At 46.0% G+C, this 23906-nt stretch overlaps 1 protein-coding gene across 2 annotated transcripts in view; it reads right to left on the bottom strand.

Moving 5' to 3' along the window:
- Nucleotides 1–23906, bottom strand: part of mdc1 (mediator of DNA damage checkpoint 1) — a 77459-nt gene that overhangs the window by 51380 nt on the left and 2173 nt on the right. For both annotated transcript variants that reach the window (XR_005946035.1, XM_041213008.1), the window contains exons 2-8: nucleotides 21574–22104; nucleotides 18187–18265; nucleotides 14702–15345; nucleotides 13508–13606; nucleotides 8441–8530; nucleotides 6227–6316; nucleotides 4255–4344 (exon numbers count right to left, since the gene is read on the bottom strand). Coding sequence is in view for 1 of the 2 variants with exons in the window: in XM_041213008.1 (XP_041068942.1) it covers nucleotides 4255–4344; nucleotides 6227–6316; nucleotides 8441–8530; nucleotides 13508–13606; nucleotides 14702–15345; nucleotides 18187–18265; nucleotides 21574–22104 (1623 nt within the window). In the remaining variant the exon portion in view is untranslated. The remainder of the gene's footprint in view (nucleotides 1–4254; nucleotides 4345–6226; nucleotides 6317–8440; nucleotides 8531–13507; nucleotides 13607–14701; nucleotides 15346–18186; nucleotides 18266–21573; nucleotides 22105–23906) is intronic.

Below are 23906 nucleotides of genomic sequence, written 5' to 3'. Positions count from 1 at the left end.
AGCTAGCTGTCTCACATTGCTACTATGCAGTAGCAACATGAGTGGTACTCGCCACTAACAGGATGCTGCCGTCAAGCTAAAAGACATTCTGCCTATCACACAAATGAGTAATGTGGTATATGAATTTCAGTGCCAGTGTGATGCAAAGTATGTAGGTTGTGCATTCCAATGACTGGTGGATTGTATGAAACAGCATGTTCCTTCTGCTGCTCACAACGGCCAAGGTACAGGCCGTACCCAACCAGCCCGTCCTTGCGAAGCTCAAAACAGTGTCCAACACTAGACATGATTCCGCGATTGGACAACATTTGCTAAATGATCCTCAGTGTGCTAAGAATTACGCTGACAACCAATTTAAGATTGTCTATATATATATATAAATACACTGGGCCCTGTTCTTTGCAGACAGAAAGAACATGTATGCACATTGCACCCATGTCAGCTAAACAGGATAAGTGTTCAGAACAGAAGTTCATTCCTCAGGATAATGCCTTGACCAATCAGAGTCAAGCTGCCTGGCTTAAATGTCAAACAATGCTTGGCAGTTCCTGTCAGTTACTATCAACTGGCGCATTCCCCATGGCAACGCCTCTACCAATCAGAAACTACTTGCCAACCAATCAACACTCTCTTCTCTAGCAGTATAATTTGTTGTTTTCCCTTACATTGGTATTCTTGTGAATTGTCCTGATGAGTCCATGATGAAAAGCTTCAACAAAAACTGTCTTTTTTTTCAGTAATACTCAAGTTCTGTACTACCAAAAGACAATTACTAAGTGAATTGCTCATTCAGAGAGCAGGTACAGGCATGACAGGCTGAATGGCCTCCTTCTGCGCTGTAACATTTCTGTGATTCACTGTGGAGGCAGAGAGAGTAAATAACTGTGGTGACAGATAGGATGTTGGGTTTGAACATGACACAGAACTTTGACATTGTACATACTGTATTAGTCTCCTTATTTAAGGACAGGCGTAAATGAATTGGAAGCAGTTCAGAGAAGGTCTACTAGACTAATACCCGGAATGGGATGGTTGTCTAATGAAGAAAGGTTGATCAGGCTAGGCTTGTATCCGCTTAGGAGAGTAAGAGGCAACTTGAATGAAACATATAAGATTCTGTGGGATCTTGATGGGGTGGATGGATATGGTGAGGATGTTTCCTCTTGTGGGAGAATCTAGATCTAGGGGTCACTGTTTAAAAATAAGGGCTCGCTCATTAAACTCAGATGAAGAGAAATTTTTTTCTCTCAGAGGATCGTGCCTCTTTGGAACTCTCTTCCTCAAAAGGCAGTGGAAGCAAAGCTTTTGAGTATTTTTAATGCAGAACTAGATAGATTCTTGATAAGTAAAGGGGCGAAAGGCTATCAGGGGTAGGGGAGGTTACAATCAGATCAACCATGATCTTATCGAATGGCAGAGCAGGATTGAGGGACCATACGGCCTACTACTGCTCCTAATTCCTACGTTTGTATGACACAGTTGATGAAAGTTGTGTACACTGAGTCATCACTGAATAAAACTCCCCCTACAAATATCCAACAAGAGGCTATAACTGAGCAATTGCAGTAGAACCTTGGTTATTTGTAATGAACATTGGTCAGACCTCACTTGGAATACTGTACACAGTTCCAGCCTTTGTACTGTTAAAAAAAACTATTCACTGGAGAAGGTGAAAAAAATATTTACTAGAATGATACTAGAACTGAGAGGTTACAACTATCAGGAACGATGGAAGACACTGGGACTCTTTTCTGTGGATACAGTAGATATAAAGATCTTCCCATTTGTGGGCTAGGAGCCTTAAATATAAGATAGTAACTAATAAATTCAATAAGGAATTCAGGAAGAACAATTTAACCCAGAGAGCGGCTTGAATGTGGAACCAGTGGTTGAGACAAATAGATGATTTAAGGGGAAGTAAGATATCAGGATTCGAAATCCACAGGGGTGGCGGGCAAATTCAGCCTCAGAGTAGCCAACGAGAAAGCTACCATGTTGGGGTTGGTGGGGGAGAGGGGGCAAGTGTACAAGATCTCAAGACAATTCAGCTCCGTACATTGACATTATGGCCTCCACCATGGTTCAAACAGGGTTGAACAATTGCTGGCGCAGGCGTCTCATTGGGAGTGGGAAAGTGGTGCACGGTTCAGATTGGAGGAGCAGTGAGCCTGGGAGACAGAGAATCGGTGGGGAGCTGCTCCTCCAATCACAGATTCTGTCTCTCCCATTCTGGCTGCTCCAACCCCTCCTCCAATCACTGGTTCCTTCCCACCCGCTCTTGTTGCTCCTCCAGAGGCAGAACCTATGATTGGATGAGCAGTAAGGAGGGTACCTGTGATTGAAGGAGCTGGTGCAGCAAGCACTGGAAAGTCAGAATTAAAGCTAAAAAAAATCTTTTCCACAAGTTGAAGCGAGAGAGAGAGAGAGAGAGAAAAGAGATGGAAACAATTATCCTCAGAGCAGAACCTCAAAATTTAGCAGTAGATGGATAATTGATGCTTTTGTCCCGCCCGTTGGAATTTTTTTTTAAAAAAGAGCTGTGCATGTTTTGTTTTGAAGGTGCAGGCAAGGGGGATGTGTCAGGCAGCCTTTTTAAAAATTATTTATAAATACAGAGTCCCCTGACCACCCCTCTCAGTAACAACCCACCTATTTCAACACAAAAGAAAAAGAAAAGGTGATAATTGGGATCTCAGCACCGCCATCGGTTGATCAGGAGGGGAGAGGGAGACCAAGGAAGTGGCTGATAAAAACAAAAAAACTGCGGATGCTGGAAATCCAAAACAAAAACAGAATTACCTGGAAAAACTCAGCTGGTCTGGCAGCATCGGCGGAGAAAAGAGTTGACATTTCGAGTCCTCATGACCCTTCGACAGAACTTAACAAGTTCTGTCGAAGGGTCATGAGGACTCGAAACGTCAACTCTTTTCTTCTCCGCCGATGCTGCCAGACCAGCTGAGTTTTTCCAAGGAAGTGGCTGCTCCAGTGTAGATATAGTGGCTCCAGCTGTGCCTGTACAAAAGAGGGAATGAGAGGGGGCAGGAGGAGAAAGGGAACAAGAGAGAGAGAGAGAAAGAGAGAGATTGCGAGAAAGAGACCCTGAAAATCATAAGGCAACCCTCAGGGGAAAAAAATATTTTCACCCTTGCTAGATATGTACTTGAGGGAGAAAGGATAGAAGGATATTTTGATAAGGTTAGATGGAGAGCGATGGGTGAGATCTTCAGCACAGACACCTGCATGGATCTTTAGGGCTGAATGATATGTTTCTGTGCTGTAAATACTTTACAATACTGCAGGGGCAGGATTTTCCCCTCGTTGGGTAGGCAGGCTGGGGAGCAGCCAGAATGGGAGAGACAGAATCTGCGATTGGAGGAGCACTCCCCACCGATTCTCGGTCTCCCAGGCTCCACCGCCCAGGATCGGGCCCCAGCCGCGATTTCATGCTGACTGGCCAATTAACAACCAACCAGTGTGAAACGCGCGCTGAGAGCCTCAGCGCTTCTGGGGTGGGGGTAGGAGGGTCGCGAGCGCTGAAGTGTGCACATGCACGGGGATATGCTCAGTGAAAGCTCCCTGAAGGAACAGGGCTGCCTCAGGGAGCTGAAGGTTTTCAACATTAAAAATAAAGATTTTAAAAATAAGGAAAACATGTCCCCACATGTGACTCTGTCACATGAACAGGGACATGTGAAAAATGAGTTTAAAAAATGTTATTGGTTTTTTTAGTCACTGTTCAAAACCTCATCCTGCTCGTGGATTAGATTAGTTAAAAATACAAAGGCCGTCTGGCCTATTCTTTGGCCCGCCAACCCAATGGTTGGACGGCAATGAAAAATTCAATTTAATTTGTTGATTTAGGGCCTCTTAATTGTCAGCGGGCGCGCTGCCGCCTCTCTCATGATCTGCTGGGTGGCAGACGCGCGAGAGTAAGCGATGATGTCAAGACGCTCGCCCGATGTCATCACGCGCTACTTCACTCCCATTCGGGTCGGGCGCGTACCCGCCTGCCCCAGGGTTATTTCCATTTACCTTGCACTTGTCTATCATGTCTCAAGCTGCCGGTTTGGCGTTGAATTACAGAACCCATGCTCTGAAGGTTACACCCAGAGGGAAACTAGGTTATGCACCATAATCATTTCACCCCATCCCTGCATGTGCCAGGACCCACAGAAACATCCAAAAGTCGCTCCATGAGCAATGCCTGACAGAGAAGCTTCTCCCAGCTCATGGGCACATTTGTCTGAATCTTACTTTTGGAAGTGCCCTTGTCGAATGTTGGGGACTGGAAGGTGAAGAGCTGTGTGGCCTCTTCCTCTGTGTTGCTTGCTGCCTCAGCGTTGCCTGTGGAAAAACAGAACAGGCACCTGATTCCTCCAAAACATGCAGAGTTTTCAGGCTCCAATTACAGCTTGGTTGCTAAAGACCAGAATGCAGTTGTTCCTATACCATCAGCTTCCAGGTTCCCTGCCCGCTCTAACAGAGCTGTTTACCTTTCCCTGCAAGATAACGTCAGCCATGGATCAGTAGGAAGCACTCTGACCTCTGAGTCGGTAGTGGGTACAAACCCCGCTCTGGAGACTTGAGTACATAATCTAGGCTGGTACTCCAATGCCAGATACTTAGGGAGTGCTGCACTGTCAAAAGTGCTACTTTTCAGATGTGACGTTAAACCAAGGCCCCATTAGCTCCTTCAAGTGGATGTAGAGGACCACATTTCATGACTTCAAAGATGTGCAGGGGTGTTCTCCTCACCATCAGGGCCAATATTTTTCCTCCACCAACATCACTAAAAGCAGATCTTCTGGTCTTTATCTCATTGCTGTCTGTGGGACTTTGCTACGCACAAACTGTCTGCTGCAGTTCCTACAGTACAATAGTGGCTACATTTTAAAAGTATTTTATTGAGGGGTAAAGTATTTCTTTTTTTCTTCTGCAATGGACGTGCGGTAACAGCAGGGATGGAAAACACTTTCCTATTATCATTTCATGGGATGTGGGCATCGTTGACAAGGCCAGCCTTCGTTGGCCATCTCTAACTGCCCTTGAACTGAGTGGCTTACTTGGCCGCTGCTGAGGGCAGTTAAGAGTTAACCACATTGCTGTGGGTCTGGAGTCACATGTAGGCCAGACCAGGTAAGGATGGCAGATTTCCTTCCCTATAGGACATTAGTGAATCAAATGGGTTTTTAAGACAATTGATGACTGTTTCATGGTCATCCTTACTGAGACCAGCTTTCAATTCCAGATTTTATTAGTTGAATTTAAATTCCCCCAGCTGCAGTGGTGGGTTTTGAACAATATCCCCAGTGCATTGGGCTGGGCCTTGGGGTCACTTGTTTAGTGACATTACCACTACACCACCATCTCCCACATAGAGAGAGGTGAGGGACTGGGGTAACAGATAGGGTGTCAGATTTGAACAGGACACAAGAGCTTTAACATAATTGACGAAAGCAATGTACTCTATGGGTTAGATGCTGAGTAAAACTTGATTTTGTGCTGTGAATACTCTGTAGTTCTGCAAGGTTGCTTCCATTTACACTGCACTCATTTATCATGTTCCTAAGGCTGCCAATTTGGTGTTGAATTAAACATTCATACCCTGAAGGGAAACTAGATTTTGTCCCAAAATAATTCCATTGCATTCCTGCATGCTTCTGAGAGCTTTGTATCTGGGCCCAGTTCTGACACTGAAAGCATTTGAATATACAAATTAGGAGTAGAAGTAGGAGTAGGCCATTTGGCCCCTCAAGCATATCCACTATTCAAAAAGATCATGGCTGACCTGATTGTGGCCTCAACTCCACATTCCTACCAATTGGGAATGGCGATGGCATAGTGGTATTGTTGCTGGACAAGTAATCCAGAGACCCAAATAATGCTCTGGGTACCCAGTTCAAATCCCGCCCTGGCAGATGGTGGAAGTTGAATTCAATAAAAAAAATCTGGAATTAAAAGTCTTCTAATGATGACCATGAAACGATTGTTGTAAAAAAAACCCATCTAGTTCACAAATAGCCCTTTAGGGAAGGAAATCTGCCATCCTTACCTGGTCTGGCCTACATGTGACTCCAGACCCACAGCAATGTGATTGTACAAGAGCAATTAGGGATGGGTAATAAATGCTGGCCTAGCCAGGGACACCCACATCTTGAAAGAATTTTAAAAAATACCCAGCTTCCCCAGCTCAAAGTCACAAACTTCACATTTGACCTAATCTTACTTTTAAAAGCAACCTTGTCAAGTGTTGGGGACTGAAAAATGAAGGGTTGCGTGGCCTCTTCCTCTGTGTTGCTTGCTGCTGCAGTATTACCTATGGAGGAACAGAGCAGATGCATGATTGGATTCAGTCCACAGGTCAAATCAGCTCGGTTGCTAAAAAAGAGTGAAACAGTCAGGTTAGAGGTAAACAGACTGGAAAACATAATCTAGGTTGACACTCGAGTTCAGTACTAAAGGAATGCTGCAGCGATCTTTCAGGTGAAATGTTAAACCGCAGACATCTGCCTTCGCAGGGAGAAATAAAAGAACCCATTCTGAAGAAGAGTTGGGGGTGTTCTCCCTGGTGGCCTGGACAATATTTATCCCTCCTCTGGCAATTAAAACTGACTGAATGGCCATTATCGCTCAATACTCTTTTGGCAGTCAACTGTGCACAAATTGATGGCAATGTTTCTTACATTCTAACAATTACCACACCTCAGAAATTGTTATTTTGTTGTCCTGAGATCACGAAAGTAGCTTTATAAACGTAAGTTCATTCCTCCTCCTACATTGTGGGGGCTGTAGTGACAGCTTAAGTGTCAGGTTTGAACGGGACACAGTTGTTGAAAGTTGTTTAGATAGAGTAAAACTCTCTACAAGTACCCAACAAGAAGCCATTACTGTGAATACTTGCAGTCCGACAAGGTTACTTCTTTCACACTGCATTCAGCTGTCTGAGACTGAAGACTGCCAATTTAGTGCTGAATTACAAAATCTACACTGAAGTTTGTACCCAGTGGGAAATTAGATTTTGCCCCATAATTATCTTATCCCATCCTTCCTGCTATTGGATTGGCCAGGTGGTTAATAGTGAGGTTGAGTGTCTTGGGCTACAGGAAGATATAGACAGGATGGTCAAATGGGCAGATAAGTGGCAGATGGAATTTAACCCTGGAACGTGTGAGGTAATACACTTTGGAAGGAGTAATTTGACAAGGAAATGTTCAATGAATGGCATGACACTAGGAAGTTCTGAGGAACTAAGAGACCTTGGCGTGTGTGTCCATAGATCTCTGAAGGCAGAGGGGCATGTTAGTGGGGTGGTGAAAAAGGCATACGGGACACTTGCCTTTATCAATCGAGGCATAATTACAAAAGTAGGGAGGTCATGTTGGAGTTGTATAGAACCTTGTTGAGGTCACAGCTGGAGTACTGTGTGCAGTTCTGGTCGCCACATTATAGGAAGGATGTGATTGCACTGGAGCGGGTGCAGAGGAGATTCACCAGGATGTTGCCTGGGATGAAACATTTAAGTTATGAAGAGAGGTTGGATAGACTTGGGTTGTTTTCATTGGAGCAGAGAAGACTGAGGGGCGACCTGATTGAGGTGTAGAAGATTATGAGGGAGCAGCTGTTCCCCTTAGATGAAGGGTCAGTCATAAGTTCAAGGTGAGGTGCAGGAGGTTTAGGGGGGATTTGAGGAAAAATTTTTTTACCCAGAGGGTGGTGACGGTCTGGAATGCACTGCCTGGGAGGGTGATGAGGGTGGGTTGCCTCACATCCTTTAAAAAGTATCTGGACGAGCACTTGGCACTTCATAACATTCAAGGCTATGGGCCAAGTGCTGGTAAATGGGATTAGGTAGGTAGGTCAGGTGTTTCTCACGTGTCAGTGCAGACTCGATGGACCGAAGTGCCTCTTCTGCACTGTGATTCTGTGATCGGGCCCCATGGAAATATCCAACGCTCACTCTGTGAGCAATATGAGAGGTTTGTATCTGGGGCCAGGTCTGAAACTGGAAGTATCTTTCAGCTCAAAGCCTCAAACCCCACTGGATAGAGCAGATGAGAAGGACCTGTTTCCCTTGGCAGAGAGGTCAGTGAAACTCATTAAAAGGGTGATAGAGGCAGAAACCCTCAACTCATTTAAAAGGTGTCTGGATATGCACCTCAAGTGCTGTAACCTGCAGGGTGACAGACCAGATGCTGGAAAATGGGGTTAGGCTGGGGGACACGTTTTTAACTGGTGCAGACACGACGGGAAGAATGGCCTCCTTTAGTGCAGTAAATATTTCTACATTTTCTAAATACCTGAAAAGGAGGAATGTGCAGGGATGTGGAGAGAGAGTAGGGGAGTGGGAGCGGGTGAACTGCTCTTTAGGACAGCCAGCATGGACATGATTCTGTGCTGTAACAGCTCTGTGGTTCTATTCTACGATTTGTATGAATCTTACTTTTGAAAGTATCTTTGCCGAAAATTGGAGACTGAAAGCTGAATGGCTGCGTGACCTCTTCCTCAGTGTTGCTCGCTGCCGCAGTGTTACCTGTGGGAGAAGAAAGCAGGTGGGTGATCGGGCTCAGTCCACAGGTCAAATCCTTTCCGTATAAAGTCGACGCAGATTTTCAGGCTTCTCTTTTAGCCCAGGTGCTAAAGACAAGAGCGCAACCATCCCAATACAATCAGATTTTGTGCCGGTTCTGAACTGAGCTGACTGACCTGCCAGTCTATCTTCCACAATGCAGTTGATGTAACAGCAGAGGCTGGACACACCGTGGAGGTAGAAGGAAATGTGCTGACTGATAGAATGTCAACTTTTGTGGATGCCCACATCCCATGAAAGAATAAAGGGAAGGAAAAACATTCTATGAATCAAAGATTACAGAGTGTTTGACGGAATGACCTGGTGATCAACTTGTCAGATGACCTGTCTTCTCAATGTCTGACTGGAGGAGCTTATAGCCGAGCCATTGCTTGAAATTGGAGGAACAAGAGCTGGATGTCAGCAGGATACAGAGGAAATGCGGCCAAATAATTGTGGATAATGTTCTTGTAGGGGAATGTGCAAAGCAGAACTTAAAAGAGGACCAAATGCAGCATCTTGGGCCAGAATTCGTGTACATAGTGCATTGGCTAGACAATGAGGAGTAGAACAATGCCAAGGGATACCAAGAAAAAGAAAGAGTGGCTCATTTTGTCATAGCGCCACAAAACTCAATACAGAGGGATAAAGCACCAGGAAATCACTAGTGACCACGGCCAAGTTAGTCACAGTGTTGTGGGTAGGGTGGAATCCAAATTGAAGGGGTTCACACAGAATAGTGGGAGGTAAGCGTGAATCTGGTTAGCGGTTCCACATTTAAAGTACTAGTAAAGAGAAAGATTAAGAGAATGGTGATGGTTGAAGAGGACAGAGGAGCTCAGGATTTTGAAGAAGGAATCAGAGTTTTTGCAAAGAAATGTCAGTGAGTAATGAAATGGAGTACAGCCATCAGGGCGTGGAGAGGCTGTGGAGGAAGAAGGAATCCAGTATCATTGAAGAAAATGAGAGCCAGGAAGAACCTATATGATAAGAGAACAGGTCAAGAATGAGCAAGAGGTTGGGAGAGGGGCAAGGAGCTGGAGGTGGCTCGAGATGAGGGCGGAGAATGCAGTGACAGCTGAGGTGACAATCACAACATTAAGAAATCAAAAAAAATGATAAGCTCCTCTGAGATCTAAGGCAGTGCAAGTACCAACAACAGGGATGAGAGATCTTAATTGACTTGATAAAGGCACCGCACACTGAGCTAAGGAAACTCCTGAACTATCATCTCTTGCTTGAGAGAATAAGCTGAACTACTTTCCTGCTTTCTATTGTCAGTTTTTCTTTTCTGCCTTCCTTCACTCATTTCTTCGCTTCATCTGGGGCTTTCTTCTGTTTAACTATCTGTACACCCTCGCATTTTTTTCTACTGATGTGTAAGCAGTTCCTTATTATAGAGGAGGAAACTCAGTAAACCCATTATGTGATCACCCCATGGAGGGAGATGCAGCCAGCTGTTAGTGGGGCAAAAAGATTGAAGGGGAGAGTGGCTTTGTACAATTCTGTACAACTGCGCTATTGGCTGTACTCTCACCTGTATTCTAAGATTATGGGCTCAAATCCCATTCCAGAGACTTGAGCATGTGCGTTATGTGATAATCCAGGGAGAACTGCACTATCGGAGGTGTTATCTTTCAGATATGATGTTAAACCAAAGCCCTATATTCCTTCAGAAGGATGTAAAACATCCCTTTGCACATTTTCAAAGAAGACCAGGTGGGTTCGCCCTGGTGTCCCGGCCAATATTTTTTCTTTGACCACCTAACAGAAACAGGTTATTTAATTTGTGGAATTTACTGTGTGCAAATTGGCTGGCTGTACTTCCTGCAAGCGATGACAATTTGCTGGCTGTAAAGCGCTGACGACGTTCGAAGGTTATGAAAGACGTTATATAAATGCAAGACTTTTGTTCATTCTGCAGAAGACTTTGAACTGAGCAGCACTTCTCTCGGGCTCTTAAATGATTGGTATTTCTTTCTGAATCTCTTATCTTAAGTGATGGCTGCACTCTTGCAGTTCTAAGACAGTTTTTCTCCAATGCATGTTACTGAAAGCTTGCGAACAGCTTAAACGCTGTTATGCCTTCTTTACTCTTCAAAAGGTATTCTGTTGAAGGTGGGAGACTGACAAGTGAACAGCTGCATGGGTTCCTCATCGGAGTTAGCAGCTGCTGCAGTGCCAACCGTGGAAGAGAGAGAGAGAGAAGGTGAGAAAGAGAGAGAGGCGGGGGCGGGGGGGGACAGAGAGGCGGGGGCGGGGACAGAGAGGCGGGGGCGGGGGGGGACAGAGAGGCGGGGGCGGGGGGGGGGGGGACAGAGAGGCGGGGGCGGGGGGGGGGGACAGAGAGGCGGGGGCGGGGGGGGGACAGAGAGGCGGGGGCGGGGGGGGACAGAGAGGCGGGGGCGGGGGGGGACAGAGAGGCGGGGGGCGGGGGGGGAGAGAGACGGGGAGAGAGACGGGGGGGGGAGAGAGACGGGGGGGGAGAGAGACGGGGGGGAGAGAGACGGGGGGGGAGAGAGACGGGGGGGGAGAGAGACGGGGGGGGAAGAGAGACGGGGGTGTGTGGAGAAGAGAGACGGGGGGGGGGGGAGAGAGACGGGGGGGAGAAGAGAGACGGGGGGGAGAAGAGAGACGGGGGGGAGAAGAGAGACGGGGGGGGGGAGAAGAGAGAAGGGGCGGGGGGAAGAAGAGAGACGGGGGGGGGGGAGAAGAGAGACGGGGGGGGGGGGGGGGAAGAGAGACGGGGGGGGGGGGGAAGAGAGACGGGGGGGGGGGGAAGAGAGACGGGGGGGGGGAGAAGAGAGACAGGGGGGGGGGGAAGAGAGACGGGGGGGGAGAGCTTGGGAGAGAGACAGACAGAGAGAAAGAGAGAGTTCAAGAGTAGGCGCACGCGAGAGAGCGCGGGATGGTGTGAGAGATGGCTTGAGAGAGAGAAAGTGAACGTGAGACAGTGTGTGTGAGAGAGAGAGAGCGAGAGAGTCTGAGTGAGATGAGTGACAGAGAATCACCCAACTGCTGATTCTTCTTGCATTGGCTCCAACAGTGAAAGTTGGCTGACCAGGGAAGGCATCACATCCCGGCGCACTCAACATCAATCCACTCGTGTGTTCTAGTAACTGTCACACGGTCAGGATCAGGAGGGGAAATTCTCATTATTGATTTCCAAGAAGCTGGGTTAGATTCCAATTTGGAAATTCTGTTAATTTTATAGGTTAAATATCACTTCCTTCCCTGAAATGTTGACTCAGTCCCTGACTAAGGATCCACGTGCACCGCCATTCTGAGTAGCACAGTGGTAACATCATTAGATTAGAAATTCAGAGGCCCAGGTTAATGCTCTGGGGACATGGGTTCAAATCCCAACATGGAATTTGAAATCAAATTAATAAAAATCTGGAATTGAAAGCTAGTCCAGTAATAGTGACTATGAAACCGTTGTCGATTGTTGTAAAGACCCATCTGGTTCACTAATGCCCCGTTTGGGAAGGAAATCTGCCATCCTTACCTGGTCTGGCCTACATGTAACTCCAGGCCCATCACCAATGTGGTTGCCCCTTAACTACTCTCTGAATTGGAGAGTAGCAAGCCACTCAGTTCAAGGGCAATTGCGGATGGGCAAGAAATGCTGGCCTTGCCAACAATGCCCACATCCCACAAAGGAATGAAGCTTTCAATATGTAGGAACCGGCCACAGAAAATTATAAGGCCCTGTGGGAGGGCTCCAAGAGGAACAGGGAGCTCTCCGACTTGTGCCTAACTTACTACCCTCAAGAAACAGCAACCAAAAGGAAACAGTCTTTGTGACACCTGAGCTGTGCGTAAACTGGTTGTCACGTTTGCCTGCAAAAAACAAGTTATTACTCTTCAAAAGTAGATCATTGGCTGCAAAGCCTTTGGGGATGTCTATAAATGCAAGCACTTCCCATTTTCCCCTGTACTCCCAATACGCATTCTACCTCAATGCAGCAGCCCCAAAGCACTTTATAGCCAGTGAGGTACTTTTTGAAATAAAAGGACACAGACATGAAATATTAACTCTGCTTCTCTCTCCCCAGATGCTGCTTGATCTGCTGAGTTTTTCCAGCATTTTCTGTTATTCTCTCCCCCACCACACCCACCCCCATCCCCACAATGGTAACACCTCAGCCATAGTCAACCTGCCAACCAATAAAAGAAGCAAAAGTGATACGAGAAAAAAAGCTTTTCTCACAGGGTCTGGAATGCCTAAGAGTGTGCTGGAGGCAGGTTCCAATGAAACAGTCAAAAGAGAATGAGACTGTTATCTGAAAAGGAAGAATGTGCAGGGTTGAGGGGAGAAGGTGGGAGAATGGCACTGGGGGAGTTGCTCATTCGGAGAGCGGGTGGAACATGATTGGCCAAATGGCCTTCTTCCGCGTTGTAACAATTCTGAGGTTCTGATTCAGTCAGCACCCTTTTCTCCTGCGGTATAAATTGTCATGATTGTTTGAAATTTGGTATTCTTGCATTTGTCCTGATGAGGGCAAGATGAAAAGGTTAGCAATATTTTCTGTCTTCTATATTTCAGCACTCACAGTATTCTGCTTTTGTGTCAAGGTACTTCTTGACGTGTAGTCACTCTTGCAATCTTGGAAAACACAGCAGCCAAGTTATACACAGCAAAGTGCCACAGACAGAAATGAGATAAATAGGCAGTTAATTTGTTTTGGTGACATTGAGGTATAAACATTGACCAGAGCACCAGGGAGAATTCCCCTGATCCTCTCCATGGGAGCTTTCACCTCCACCTGACAAGGCAGAGGCTTACCATCTCATTCCAAAAGATGACACTTCAAAAGATGCAGCACAGCACTCAGCCCTCTGGCAGGGCAACGTTCCCTCTGTAATGGACTGGAATCTCAACTACAGGGATTAGACATGCACAACAACGAGAAAAGAAAAATCTCAGAAAGCACTGACCGTCTGGTGTGTAATTATCTTCCCCCGCTGTCTCATCCTGGGTGTCTGAAACTGCCAGTATGAAGCACTGAGTTGGCTGCAGAGCATATGAATCAGTATCTGCATTCAGATATAAAGCATCACTCTTGTTAAGTCAATCAATCACTGAGATCCAACCTTGACAGATGAATCACTTGCACAGAATTTACAGAACAGATCAGACCTTTTGGCCCATCGATTCACACTCCACACGAGCCTCCTTCTACCCTACCCATCTCACCCCATCAGCATATTCTCCACCCTTTTCTCCCTCGTGTGAGTATCTAGCTTCCCCTTTAAGTGCACTTATGCTACTTGCTTCAAGCACTCCATTTAAAACAAGTTCCACGTTCTCACCATTTCTGGGTAAAGGAGTTTTTCCTGAATTCCTTATTGGATTTATTCATGATAGGGTTTAAAATATGCAGCAACTTAAAATGGCTTGGACATAATTCACTCATATGCAAGCTTGGAGTAGCAAGACACTGGCCCATGATTGAAATTCTCCGCACAGCCCATTCTCAACCTCAGTCAGGATGGTGTGGCACATTTGGGGATGGAAGGGGAAGGTCGGTTCTAATGTCCCACCTCTTTAAAGGCAGTTACGGTAGTTCTGCAAGCAGATTACTCATGTTGCATTCATGAACCATGATACAAGTTAGCTAAGAAACCTCCTCTCCCTCCCTCTGTGGAGGGGCAGGAAGGCCCTGGGGTTATTTTAGTTTCTGCCTTGCTTCTATTTTCAATGTCGCAATGCTTCTTTTCTGCCCTGCAGTAAAAAAAAATCAGCTGGTGTCAGTTTAGTGAGCGATGGATCCCACTGATCAGTACTCGTGGTGGTGGTGGTTGGTGCAAGGGAGGTGGGGGGGGGTGCGTGGAAGGAAGGAGGGCCTGGTCTGAGTTTAGATTATCTATTCCTCATCCCTACTCTTGACTGACACTCAATTTCGCACGCCGAGTTTTACTGGACAACAGTCAGGACCAGGAATCCAGGCCAACTTGGCACCTCTCAAACTTCAGAAAGTTTGTTGGGCCCAATCTAAACTGGAGCAACAAATTTAGCTCAAAGGATCAAACCGGGGACTTCTGGGCCTCATTCCATGGAGTGCCCATTCAGCGAAGCACTGAGTGCTTTTTAAAGCCCACAGCGGTAACAAGAACCCTTAATAAACTCACCATCATCAATGTCTGTGTCACTGTTCACCTCCAGAAGCTCCGTCTCATTAATGTTGCCTGCTGTCTCTCTGGCTTCTCCTTCCAATGCTGCATTGCTGTCTGCGCCATCATCAGCTTTACTGCTTTCTTTCTCCTTGCCTGGATGGATTAAGCTCCTGGCGCGAGCCTCAGTGACAGCCTCTTGGACTTCAGCGCCTTTGGTGAGACCGGAATCCGTTTCGGTACACACTGTGAGACCGCCGCTATTTAACCCCGAGTCCTGCTCCTCCAGCTCCACCTCACTGTTGCCGTCCCGACTGAAATGGGGCAGGAGGTCAACAGCAGCAGGTGATGGGACACCAGGCTCCTGGGAGGAGATCTTTCCTGCGTCACAGTCGAGTGCCTTCCCTGGACTGATCGTTTCTTGAGTGGTGTTTGAATGGTTGGCGGCGGTGACACCAGTCGCCAGCAGCGAGTTACAATCTTGATGCTCCTCAGCAGCCCCTGTTTTGGAATTCACATGGTTGTCATCGACTGGGCGTTCGGGACTGAGTTCTGCCCATTTTTCACCAGGCTGCTGATCTTCTTCCAAGTCAGTGTCACTGTCATAATGCAGCTGCACCGATTGAGCATTGGAACGAGATGTTTCATCCCCTTCATCATCACTGGAAGAAGGAAGTTGTTAGAAAATGTTTCCAACCACCCTAGATTATGGAATCTTATAGCACAGAACGCCATTCAGCCCATCCTGCCCATGCCAGCTCTTTGAAAGAGTATGTGATTAATTGCACACTCCTCATCTTTCCCCACATCCTGCTACCTTGTTCCTCTCTCAAGTCGATATCTAATCCCCATATGAAAGTGAGACTTGAATCTTCTTCCACCACCCTTTCAGGCAATTTACAAAAAAAAATTCTCATCTCCCCTTTTGGTTCTTGTGCCAATTACCTTAGATCTCTGTCCTCTGGATACTGACCCACCTGCCACTGGGAAAAGTTTCTCATTATTTGCTTTATCAAATTTTAAACACTGCTATTAAATAGCCACTTAACTTCCTCTGCTCTAAGGAGAAGAAATAGTTTGTCCAGTCTCTCCACAAAACTAAAGTCCTCATCCCTAGTACCAGTCTAGCAAATCCCCCCCATATGAACATACGAATTAGGGGCAGGAGTAGGCACTCAGCCCCTCGAGCCTGCTCTGCCATTCAGTAAGGTCATGGCTGATCTGCTTGTAACTCCAAATCCGCAGTCCTGCCTATCCCTGATAACCTTTCACACCCCCCCACCTTGTCAATCAAGAATTTATCCAGCTCTGCCTTAAAAAGATTCAGACTGTGCTTCCACTGCCTTTTGAGGAAGAGAGTTCCAAAGACTCACAACCCTCTGAGAGGAAACATTTTTCCTCATCTCTGTCTTAAATGAGCAACCCCTCATTTCTAAACAACGACCCCTAGATCTAGATTCTCCCACAAAAGGAAACATCCTCTCTACATCCACCCTGTCAGGGCCCCTCAGGATCTTAAAGGTTTCAATCAAGTCACCTCCTACCCATCTAAACGCCAGTGGATACAAGCCTATCCTGTTCAACCTTTCCTCATGAGAAAACCGGCCAGTAACTTGTTCAAGGACTTGTCATTTCCACCCCCTCCCGTCTCCCCCTGAAATATGGCATCCAGGATTGATTACAGTTCTACAACGAGGTTTAAACGGTGTTTTGTAAAAGATTACCATAACCGATGGCGGAGCAAATTCACACACCCACCATCCACATTTTAGGGCCCAAGTCGCAGACACAAACTCAGCCCAGTTCCTTCTCAATGCAACCCCAGCCTGCTCACCTGCTGCCGCTAACGGCGAGATTTCTGGTTGCTGCATCCTGTGGGTCGGATGGGCATTCCCGCTTACTATGCTCAGCAGCTGCAATCACCTCAGGTAGCAGCAGGAGTGACTTATGAGTGGAGTGAAAGGGAGGAAGCGGCTAAAGGGCAGTACTTTAGAAGGGAACATGAGAGAAGCTGAGAGCTTGTGCCCAGAGGTGGGAAGTAACAGTCCAGTTAGACTGTCAAAAATCCCAATGCTGCTTCAGTACCATTTCATTAAGATTTAAAATCCACCAATTGTGAAGTATCAATGTGTTACAAGTAACCAGAATATGCCAGTTCACTGCTTTACAAACGCAACATAATATGAGTTTTCCCCCTTCAGGTTTTTCATATACTTATGGACTCTGATATAGCCTCCCATTGCCCTGTAATATTCCATTTCAACAAAACTGTAGTATTCCAGTAATGCAGTTGGGAACCATACTGTATCGTATTTGTCACAATATAGTGGATCTGTTGTAACCATTACTCCTGGACACTGGTGTCATTTCTGCCACTTTAGCAGTGCCGTGACCAGTTACAGTACAACAATAATCAACTTAATGTGACACTAATTAAAAATCACACACTTAATCCAAACATTGCAAACAGACTATGGTTACAATAACGTTCAGGAAATGTCTAGTGTTTACTCCCATGATTAAGAGTCTTGAAACACACTTTAGATCAAAGTTACTCGGCTTGAACCAGGGTGTAGAAATAATTACACGGAATTATGTAACATTTACTACACAAAATCAGACCATTCAGTCCAACAGGTCTGTGCTAGCGTTTATGCCAGTGGGATGTTTGGGAAGGCGGTGGTATAGTGGTAATGACGCTGGACTAGTGATCCAGAGGCACAGGCTAATACTCTGTGGACGCAGGTTCAAATCTCACCATGGCAGCTGGATTCAAACTCAATTAATAGAATCTGGTGACCATGAAACTATCATCGATTGTTGGGAAAAAACCCTTCTGGTTCACCAATGTCCTTTAGGGAAGGAAATCTGCCGTCCTTACTTGGTCTGGCCTACATGTGACTCCAGACCCACAGCAATGTGGTTGATTCTTAACTGCCCTCTGAAATGGCCTAGCAAGCCACTCAGTTTAAGGGCAATGAGGGATGGGCAACAAATGCTGGACTTGGCCTTGCCATGGATGAAGAAAGAGAAAGAAATTGCCTCACACTCTACTTACTTCACCTCACCCCATTAACATATCTTTTTATACCTCTCTCCTGTCTTTCAAGTGGAAGCGAGAGATGCCAAGGCACTATTTAAAGAACAGGGGAGTTCTCCAAGTGGCCTGGTCAATATTTATTCCTTAACCAGTACAGTATTACTTAAAAAAAAATCGAATCACTTATCCCACCAGTGTTTGTGGGAACTTGCTGTGCATAAACTGGCTGCTGAGTTTCCTACATTACACAGTGACACTTCAAAAAGTACTTCATTGATTGTAAAGCACTTTGGGACATCCTGGCATCATGAAGGATGCTACATAAATACAGGCTCCCCCTCTCTTTAGTTATTAAGTTTCCAATTAAATGCCCCTACAACTCCTCTTTCCGATCCAAACCCCATTCCCACACAGAACAACCACAGAATGTTATATATCCATCGTGGAAATTGAAGAATCTCACCTTTCGGGGACAACATGAGCTGAGGGAGTTTGGTGTATTGAAGTGTTCGGGTGTCGGCCGTGTCGGGAAGCAAAAGATCCTGGAAATACAAAATGGAATGCAACTGCTCATTACCACGTTTCAGCCATCTCATCATAAATGCCCAAGGGCTGAAGATTTACTGTGCTCAGGGCATAACAAAACTAGGCAGGTGATCTCTATATTTACTTTTATGGTGGTGCTCAAGAAACAGGAAACCACATTCCTTTCGGTGCCTGCCAAGAAAGAAAAGCAAGTGTATCACTGTAGCAATGAGAAGAATGGCCAGAAAATTTGTTTTCAAGTCATGTTGAACGAGGGGTAAATATTAACCAGGAGAGAGGGGAGAACTCCTCTGCTCATCTTTGAAAACATCGTGGCGGTGCGATCTCTTACATCCAGCCGGGGTGACAGAGGCAGCCACTGTTTAGGGTCTGAAATGACGGCACCTCCGACAGGTGGTGTAGCTCTCCCTCAGGACCACACTGGGAGCATCAGCCTGCACTTTGTACTCAAGACGCCGGAGTGAGACTTTGCCCCACCACCTTTCTGACTCAGAGGCGAGAGAGTGCTACCCACTGGGTCACTCCTGACAAAAACATTGTGATCTGCAGTGCCCAGACACGCATCATCTGTAAGCCCACCAACAGATAGTGCTGTGAGGCTGAGTAAATTGGGCCTACGCTCTCTGGAGTTTAGAAGAATGAGAGGTGATCTTAAGATGAGCATAGAAGATTCAGACAGGGTCAGTACTGAGAAGCTGTTTCCACTGGCTGGAGAGTCTAGAATTGGGGTCACTGTCTCAGAATAAGAGTTGCTCATTTAGGACTAAGATGAGGAGAAATTTCTTTCTTCAGATGGTTGAGAGTCTTTGGAATACTCTACCCCAGAACGTGCCTAAGATCATAAAAATAAATAGGAGCACGAATAGATAAATCGGTCCATCAAGCCTGCTCCACCATTCAATAAGATCAGGGCTGCTCTGATTATGTCCTTAACTCCACTTTCTTGCCTATCCACCATAACCCTTGACTCCCTTATCAATCAATCAAAAATCTGTTCAACTCAGCTTTGAATTTTGGATGCTCTATCAATGAGTACATTCAAGGTTGGGATAGACAGATTCTTGGTCCCTCAGGGAATCAAGAAACATTGGGGGAAGGGGGAAGAGCAGAAGATCAGCCAAGTTCACACCGAATGGGGGGACAGACTCAATGGGCCGTATGGTCAACTCCTTTTCCTATTTCTTATATTCTTATTTCGCTGCAGCCGACTCTTAACCAGCCAAGCAAGTCAATCAGTTTCAAGGGCAATTAGGGATGGGCAACAAATGTTAGGAGTGGGGAGTTCTTTCTGGTGTCCTGAGCCAACAGTTATCTCTCAACAAACATCACTAAAAAAAAAGTTTATCCAGTCACATCTCAGTTGCTAAGTACCAAATTAGCTGCCGTCTGTGCTACATTATAGCAGCAGCTACACTTCACTGTTGACCGTAAAGTGCTTTGGGACATCCTGAGGTAGTGAAAGGCACTATATAAATGCAAATTTTCCTTTCTTATTATGAGAAAGGCAAAAGATATTGTTATGGACCCCAGAAGAAGAAAAATTTACCTTTAAAAATGGAATTCAGGCCTCAGAGACTGAGAACTACAAGTCCCAGCAGGCCTCAGCAGCCTCTGAGCAGGCACCACACCTGGAAAAAGCGCAAATGTGCAGATTGTTCCTTTTTGCAATCTTCGGCCAGAGAATGGCCACAATGCGTAGTGGGGGCACATTCTTGTCTGCAGGTCACAAACCGACCCTGCACAGCTTGTTCGTTTTTGCTTTTGTTAGATTTAAAAGGAGCCCTGCGCCTGCACATAAGGGCAAAAGTGAAACAGCGCAAAAAGTGAGTCAGATGACTCAGAAGAAAAATGCCATTACACAGAGAGGCACAGGAGAAGCTGGACACGAGGGTGGGAGCTGCAGAGAGCAGATTTCTCAGAAGAAAAGCAGAAAGTCCCAGAAACTAGGGAGAGAGAGAGACAGAAGGAAGTCCCAGGGAGACAGCAAAGTCAAAGGAAAAGAACAGGAATCTGAAGTGGTCCTGTTCAGTGGAATTGAAAGTAAGAAGCAGAGGAAAAGGCTCCGCTGCAGGGAGCAAAGTGTGCTTGCGAGAAGCCAGAGGATTCGAGGAGACAGCCAAAGGTTGGTGGCTCCTTACTACGTGAGGCAGTGGTGTTCTGTTGACATGGCTGCATATCTGCGAGAGTGTGCATGGAAGGTGAAGCTTGAATGCACATGGTGATCCAGGGGAGAGGAACATCAGAAAGGGAGATCGAAACTCTGGAGGTGGACCCTTGTGGAAGGTCACCGAGAGAGGGTGTCGTTTGGGAGAAAATTCCAAAGTGAGTTCTTTGAGAGTGGAGATTGGAAATTTCTGTGTGAAAGATGGAGTTCAGTGAGACCGGTTGGCTCATGGTGTAATAAGCGTCTGGGGGGAGTTAATCAGAGACCCTTTGCATGTTTGGGGTGGCATTTCTCACTTGATTTCAGAGTACGGTGTGCTGACCACAGGTCACCGATAGGTTTATATGAATTGTGCGCTTACTGTGAACATTAGAATAAGATAGCTTTTATAACTTGTGTTATCCTTACGAATCTGTGTATATCAGTAAAGATGTAGTTCTGGGTGAAGGAGCATTGTAATATAGTTAATCTTTTCTTGTTTAATAACTGTTTTATTCTTTTGTTAAAAGTTCATCAGCTGATTCCTGTAGCCACCCTGCACATTTCTGAACAAAAAATAAAAGTTAGGATCTATCAAGCCAGGTTCCACCCTGGGATCTGACTTGTCCAGCAGTAACATCAGCTGAGACCATAACAATATGTTGCCTCAACATCTTCAGGAGATGCAATAAAAATAACGGTGACATCAAATAAGAGGAAAAGTAGTTAGTAAAAAAATCTATTATATTTAAAGAGAAGAGAATGTAGGAAACTTAAATGGATTGCCATCTCAGGGGGAGATGGTAGCAATGTGGTAATGTCACTGGACTAGTAATTCAGAGGTTCAAATCCCATCATGGCAACTCATTTAATTAATTATTCAATTAATAAATTTGGAATTGGGGGCTAGTCTCAGTAATGGTGGCCATGAAACTATAATCGATTGTTGTAAAAACCCATCTGGTTCACTAATGCCCTTTAGGGAAGGAAATCTGCCATCCTTACCCCGGTCTGGCCTACATGTGACTCCAGACCCACAGCAATGTGGCTGACTCTTAACTGCCCTCAGTTCAAGGGCAATTAGAGATGAGCAAAAAATGCTGACTTTGCCAGCAGCTCCCACATCTCATGAAAGCCTAAAGGAAATAAAAGTCTGCCTACCAGTGCCCTTCCATGGTGTGTCGTCATCCTCAGACTCTTTCACGTAGGTGTCAGACTGAAAGGGCATCGACGATTTGGTTTGATATGGTTGGGTGGGCAACAGCACAAGCGAATCCTCCAGCGATTCCAAATCACCACTGGTTGCCTTGGAGATTAGATCATCACTGGCGACAACGCCGCTGTCCGGCCGCTCAGCCCCCGTGCCCAGCCTTGACTGGGGAAACATGGACTCTGAGCCAGTTTCTGAACCAGAGTCATCGTCTTTGGCTGGCGCTGGTGGCAGCAGTCTATACTGGCAGGCGACATCTGCGAAAAGAAAGAGGTCGCCATCGTTGATGGCGTAGCGGACATTGGGCTTGAGCTTGGCGTTCTTCCGCCGGGTTTTGTTCAGGCTGTTGCAGTCATGGATCAGGTGGGAATCCCCCTCGATTTCAATCACCGCGTGCTTCTTGGACACAGACTGCACCGGAATGTGGATGTGGCAACTCTCGTGTCTGCCGATGACATTTTCACCTGTGTACACCAAAAAATCTGCAATAGCAAAGGAAACAAATGAAACAGTGATTTTTTTTTTAAAAAATTGGGAATCCACATACACGCTTAAGCACCCTCCCTGATTCACTATTATTTCTCTACCCTGGACACACTGGGGTATGGTTCCACAAGCCACAGCAGCCCTCCAGTTACTCACCCACCCAGTCAATCCATGTACGTGCTATGGCCCAGTGGGTAACACTCTCAGCTCAGAGTCAAAAGGTCATGACTTCAAGTCCTGCATCAGAAAATTGAGCACAAAATCCAGCCTGACACTCCCAATACACAACTGAGGGAGTACTACCCTGCCAGCGACGCCAAATTCCAGATGGGACAATAAGCCAAGGGCCGATATGTTTCCTCAATTAGACAGAAAAGATCTCATGGCACTATTTTGAAGGAGAGCAGGGGAGTTATTTCAGTGTCCTGGCCAATATTTATCCCTCAATCTACATCAGAAAAACAGATTAGCTGGTCATTGTCACAGTGCTGTTTGTGGGAGCTTGCTGTGTACAAACTGACTGCCACATCTCCTACATGACAGCAGTGACTACACCTCAAAAGTACTTCATTGGCTGCAAAGTGCTCTGAGCCATTTTGAGGAATGATTGTTCTTCTGAAACCAACAGCCTTGAGAGGTAAGCAACAGGGCAGTGACTGTTGCTGATTCTTTTCCCTCCTGTTTGGGAAGAATTGGCTTTCATCTTCCTGTAGCAGGCACAGTGAGATTGGCAAGTAGCTACAGTACCCCAGGATTAAAACTGGTTACAGCTTGTACCTCACATTCCTATTTACCATTGCTGGATGAAAAGCCTGGATATGGAGTGAGGACAGTTTTTTTTTTAAATTCTTTTGTGGGATGTGGGCGTTGTGAAAGATGCTGTTTAAATGCAAGTCTATCTTTCTTTCTAAACAAGCCTCCGCATTCCTCAAACAAAAAAGCTTTTTATATATTATGACCACGGAACATATCTCAATCTAAGGTAGATAGTGGCATAGTGATAATGTCACTGAACTAGTAATCCAGAGGCCCAGGTTAATGCTCTGGGGACAGGAGTTCCAATCCCACACACCAGCTGGTGGAATTTAAATTCAGTTAATAAAATCTGAAATTGAAAGCTAGTCTCAGTAGCGGTGACCATGAAACTATCATCGATTGTCGTAAAAACCCATCTGGTTCACTAATGCACTTTCAGGAAGGAAATTTACCCTCCTTACCCGGTCTGGCCTACATGTGCCTCCAGACCCACAGCAACATGGTTGATTCTTAACTGTCCTCTGAAATGACCTAGCAAGCCACTCAGTTCAAGGGCAATTAGGGATGGGCAACAAATGCTGGCCTTGTCAGAGATGCCCACATCCCATGAAAGAATTTCCTTAAAATTCTATCCTCGCTCCATATCCAGGCTTTTCATCCAGAAATGGTAAATAGGGATGTGAGGTACAAACTGTAATCAGCTTTAATCCTGGGGTACTGTAGCTACTTGCCAATCTCACTGTGCCTGCTACAGGAAGGTGAAAGTCAAATCCTCCCAAAAAGGAGGAAAAATAATTAGCAACAGTCGCCCCTCTGTTGCTCACCTCTCAAAGCATTTGGTTTTAGAACAATCATTCCCCTATCTGCCCCAGAAACTGGCTGGAGGCAAGGACACAAATTTCATCCCAGCTCGATTGAATTTCACATGAACCCTGGATTCCTCCAGACCAAAGACGCAGGGTGCCATTGCTTCAACATAGGACACTACAGGCCCACTGGTATACATAAACTGCATTTCAAACAGCGTGAGCATTTGTATTGT

This window comes from Carcharodon carcharias, chromosome 19 (genome assembly GCF_017639515.1).
Source record: "Carcharodon carcharias isolate sCarCar2 chromosome 19, sCarCar2.pri, whole genome shotgun sequence".
Classification (NCBI taxonomy): Eukaryota; Metazoa; Chordata; class Chondrichthyes; order Lamniformes; family Lamnidae; genus Carcharodon; species Carcharodon carcharias.
This window is presented reverse-complemented; position numbering and strand designations above follow the sequence as displayed.